This window comes from Sceloporus occidentalis, unplaced genomic scaffold (assembly GCF_023333645.1).
Source record: "Sceloporus occidentalis isolate IW3139 unplaced genomic scaffold, rSceOcc1.0.p SCAF_28, whole genome shotgun sequence".
Lineage (NCBI taxonomy): Eukaryota > Metazoa > Chordata > Lepidosauria > Squamata > Phrynosomatidae > Sceloporus > Sceloporus occidentalis.
Window position 1 is genome coordinate 3,453,965 of NW_028317008.1, and position 5,473 is coordinate 3,459,437.

The 5,473-nt window shown below is 37.9% G+C and overlaps 1 protein-coding gene across 1 annotated transcript; it reads right to left on the bottom strand.

Annotated features, from left to right (window-relative positions):
* Window positions 1–488: 488 nt before the first annotated feature.
* On the bottom strand, window positions 489–1,716 carry LOC149299443 (HIG1 domain family member 2A, mitochondrial-like). Its single transcript, XM_089486235.1, has 2 exons — window positions 1,599–1,716; window positions 489–664 (listed from the first exon to the last, which is right to left on the bottom strand). The coding sequence occupies exons 1-2, from the start codon at window positions 1,714–1,716 to the stop codon at window positions 489–491; spliced, it is 294 nt and encodes a 97-aa protein (XP_089342361.1).
* Between the last annotated feature and the right edge of the window lie 3,757 nt (window positions 1,717–5,473).

A 5,473-nucleotide genomic window follows, 5' to 3' on the forward strand; every position in this document is an offset into this window, starting at 1 on the left:
CAGCGAGGACACTTATTTTATCTAAATGTAGCTTGTCAATTCTTGCATTTATTTACCCATTTGTTTACAAAAATCTTAAAGGGGAAGTCCCACATTTTATCACTAGTATTAGATTATTATTTCTTTTTGTAATTTTAAATAAAAAAAAATTTAGAGAGAAAGAGCTTTAGTTTTGGCGTTCATGTGTTTTCAGTTTGGTGCATCAGTACATGCCTGTTACTGTATTTTTATTTTTTTAACTTACCTTTTAAACCTACTTTTTTGTTTAAAAAGCGTAATGCTGATGTGGTTTCTTTTAGTGGCTCCCCAGGATGCAACCATAGGTTTAACCAGAATAATAAAGAGGCAAATGCTTCATATTTTATATGACAAATTTACTGTCCATTTCTACCAACTTGCCCCATTAGCAATAGGGTAGCACCGGGCACATGCTGGAACGTCAACATATCAAGTGTCTCTTCAGTGAGTCCACAGGAAACGGCTAAACGTTAACGGGGGGCACCACGAGGCTTCAAAGCGGTCATAAGAACTCCAACCATAATGGCAGCAACTGTGAAACCCTGCGCCAATATACGGGCGCGCATCATTAGTTGGGACTGACGGGTTTTCCCCTGCTTGAAGGATATCAGTCCGTAGGTCAGCGCTCCGGTGGTAGCAATGCAACCTGAGGAGATCATAAAGGAACATTTCATGTCACTTTCATTTACAGCCTACCAATAAAAATGCACCCTAAAATTCTCAGCCTTTATCTCTATCCCGGCAGACACAGATCTTTGCATACACACACGCACACCATTTTATGACAAAATAGTGTGCAAGCATGTAAGAGATTTTAATAGAAAAATATAAATTTATCTGCAGCCACACTCGTGTTTTGAGAGGAGAGATCCACTTTAAAACTGGTCTCCCATGTAAGAAGTGAAATTTAGATTACGAGAAGAATAAAAAAGAAAATAACTATATAATTCTCCAACTAGCGTTAGGCAATTAAACTATTGCGGTAGGACAACTGCCATTACGGACAGCAGTAAATGACAAGGAAAGAAATATATATATATATATATACCGGTATATGAAGTAACATGATTAATATTTTCCAATTGCATGGTTGTACTATTACAAAAGAGAAAATTATGTCTTAAGTTATGTTCAAAATTATTAAAACCTGGAAAGCAGCGAAAAGATTAAATTCAAGAATTATGTCACAGGGTGTATGTAAACATTTCAAAGGCGCACAATTCTTAATGCAGATACTAAACGGTGTGTTTGGAGGATAAAAAGATGCAGTTTAGCCTGTTTTACATATAGGACCATACTTAGACAACACACATATATATCATGCAGAGGCAAAATAAAAGATTTAAAAACATTAAAAAACACGTATAGATATACACAGTTAAGGATGAAACAGGTATTTGACATCATGCGAATATCAATAATAGCATCGTTCTGAATAAATCAAAGCTCCAGCCAGTAATTACAGTGTATATTTTTGAACATGCTCTGTACTTATCTGTTATTAGTAAGCCCAATTAATAAAGGATGTACGCCTAGCATCCCCCCTTACTCAACACCCGAAATCCCCCCCCCCCACGTACCAATAGGTACAAACGGGTTCTCCTTGACCTTCCGTATAAACTTGTTCTTAAAGCCCTCTCTCGTCGTATGCGGGCTGGGAGTAAATCCCTCAATCATTGGGGGGTCCGGTTGGGCCATACCGACATGAAACTACCACAGTCCTCACACTGTCAAGGGCACACTTCCGTGGGGCGGAGCTGCGTTAGTAGCCCACCAATGGCAAGGAGAAAGAAGTAAAGAGGCCCAATACAGATTGCAGAGAGGAGGGACCTATTGCAATACGTGCGAGAATAACACAGCCACCAGCCCCGCCCACATCCCTGGTGACGTCACCTGATTATGTAGTCGGGAAGAAGATAGGCGAAAGCCTCTGAAGTCGAATGACATGATAGAGACAAAACGGTTTACAAAACATACGTATTTATATTATAATATCTATATTATGTTTAGATTTAATAAAGGGACAGTTTTGCTACTTTGTGCAAAAAAGAATGGCATATTAGGATATACGATAGCATATACATTATACTTTATAATGAATTCTAGTTATATTATAACGTCGTATATAGATATGTAATAAAATGATTTAACCACATCATGACCAATGGATTTCATACTTAAGGTGGGAGTTGTTTGCTGATTAATAAGTCTCCTTTTCCCAGTTATGATACCTACACACATTTTTTTCTTATTTTTTTAGTAGTTATAAAATGGGGATTCTCTGATTGTGCTTGGCTTGTGGGAGGTTTTCTTCATTTCTATTTAAACTGAGCAGTAAGGCAAATCTTATAGGAAGGAACAGAGGTAAAAGAGGTGAACCGGTGACAGGCTTATGGGCGGCCAAGGCTTAATGATGCACATGGGGGAATGAAGCCTGGTCTGTGTGTTAAAATCCAATAGACGAGCTTCTGTAACTCAAATTGCTGTAAAAGTTAATGCTGGTTTTTATAGAAGCAATGGAAGAAGATGGCCAGGTCTGATTAATTCATTTACATCAGGTGTATGGCCGTGTGTGCGTCACTTATTTGGAGAACACATGGCACCATGATGCATCCATCGAGGCCCCACCTTGCAACTTACAGGACCTAAAGAATCTGCTGCTAACGTCTCCGTGCCAGATACCACAGCACACCTTCAGTGGTCCAGTAGGGTCCATGCCTTAACAGGTCAAAAAGGGGGACCTACACAATATGAGGCAGGTGGTCATAATGCTATGGCTGATTGGTGTATATAGTGCTGCATGATTAGTTGGTGCTTAATAAATACAAGATAATAATAATGTGGTCTAAAAACGGTGGCTCCTGTGACTGTATCAGGGGTGGACTGCGATTTCCCCCTGCCTCCTGGGCCCGTTCAAAAGGCTTTACAAAGGGCCAGTCCGACTCCACTGTAAAATCGAGGCTGCTTGTGCACTGTTCAAAAAATATGCTGCTGCAAGTGAGAGGGAGGGTGAGGGAGCGAGTAATTTAGCAAGAGGGTAAGGGAGGAAGTGAGTATGCATGTTAGATTGCGTGTATACATATAAGTGAGTTAGCATGAGAGCGAGTTTGTGTGTTAGCATGAATGTGTATACCTACGTCTGCGCATGAATGTGTGTATGTGTAAGTGTGTGTTAGCATGAATGTGGGTCTGTGTGTGAGCAAGAATTTATACGTGTTTGTATGTGAGCATGATTATGTTTGTGTGTTAGCATGTATATGTGTAATTGTATGTGAGCATGAATGTCTGTGTGTATTAGCATGAATGTTTATGTGCGTGTAAGCCTCAATGTGTATTTGTAAGTGTGTCTTTATTAACGCAGTGTGTAAGTGTGTGTTAGTGAGTATGTATAAGTGTGTGTGTAAATATGTTTGCCAGTGCATATGTGAGTTACTGGGGTTGTGGGAGGGGGACATGCACAATGAGCCCATTTGGGGCACTTGGCTTTACTTGCCCCTGGACCACAAGGTGCCAGCCCTTACCCTGGGGTATATGGTACTGTGACTTCATGCAGACAAGCTATTTTTTAAATATATTGAAGGTTTTATTGACCACACTAGCATTTGTCCATTTAACAGAGGCATTTATGATTTTTTTCTATGCTCAGCTTGTAGGCTTCAAAAATCTCATTGGTTTGGGGGCACTTGGAGTTTCAGTATTTAACAGTGTTATCTATTTGTTTTTTATTCACTTATGAGTTGTGGGTGCACTTGATTGTGTCCACTCCCTGCCAAGGTTCTGCCAGCTTCCTGCCCACTCAAGTCCAACTAGTGCTAGCCATACCCCTGAATGAAAGCCCCCCTCTCAGCCTTTTCTAGATATGAACAATGTTAATGTATGACTAAATAGAAGACAACCTGGAAAAGCGGCAGATTTGCTGGAAGGCTCCAAGTACTGCAATCATTCTGATCAATCCTTAGGAACCGTAATGTTAAAAATCACTAACTCCCTGGCTGCTTCCAGCCATTTTCCAGTCCCTTTTCAAACCCAGGAATGTCATGATCCTTCCATCTACTAATATAGTGGGGGCTCCAGGCAAGAGTGATATGTTTCTACTAAAAAGCTGAATTTGTCAATTTCAAATTCTGTTGTATGGAGAGGTTTGCAATAAAAATGCACATATATCTAAAATCCTTTGTTTATCCGTGTAAAAAAAACACCAAAATGTAAGCTTATTTTGCTCAGCATTATTTTTTATTAGTTGATTTGTAAGACAGCCATAGTCAAAAAGAATAAGCATTTACTGATTTGCTGCAGAAAAAATTAAAAGATGATGTTGACACCACAGCCTTTGTTGTTCCTTCCTCGTGCGTTAGTTCAAAAGTTTCTGAATTGTGAAAGCAGAAAAAAATGAATGAATGTCTCACATTAAATAATACACATCAAAGATCTAAATCTTTAGGGCATTATACATCTTTTTTATTAATAATAATAATTTTTTTGCAAATAAGTATGAGAGCATACGGTAATGAGAAGATTGTGCAGCGAGACTACCCATAGAGCCATGAGTTACTGAAGTACAATGATGTATGGAAAGCAATTGAGTGGACAAGTATTGTCAATGCATGTTATACAAATATGAGAGGGAGAACAGAGAATCACAGATAAAAATAAAATAGAAGGCATGTTTGAACAGCAACTACACCTTACCTTCATGCAAATGCACTTAATATAAATACTGACTGTTTTATTTTTTGGGGGATTTTTATTGTTTTTTAAATTCAGAATATCTGTTCAGTTACTATCATAAATAGAAACATAGATATTTGTTTTTTGCGTTAGGAAATAGCATAGCTGGGTAACCTGGCAAAAGCAAGATGTGCAACGCCAGATTTGAGTCTGGCAACATGAGCTAAGTTCCATCTCAGTTGTGAGTTCAGTACCTTATTAAAAACTTGTTGATATAGGATGCCTAACCTGGAAAATGTTCAAAGCTATGCTTAACTTGGGCATTAGTACCCAGAGATACAATTGAAAAATGTTACCACAATATTGTAAACCGAAAGGACTAATTCATTTGTTGCCTCAAGGAGTTCCTCCTGGAAGAGAAAGGATTATATTTTAAATAAATGGCCATTCCTGATCAGATTTTCATGTAAAACACGCTATTTATCACTCACGTGGAAGACTGAAACTGGATATTTATATCTCAATATTAAATCTATTTATCTTGGTCCATCTATGTATCTGTCAATCTATCTATCTATATATCTGACTATAGATCCATATAGTCAGCTACTCAAAGGGAGGGGAATTTCCAAAAATATCAATATTAAATAGATAATAATTCAGTTTATAAATCAAACCGCCTATCAAATTTATAGTTTCCACTAGCACCATTTGAATGGAAATATGCAACTATAGATTCTAATTGGAAGAGAAAATTAATAAGATTTAAATCAAATAATTAAAATTA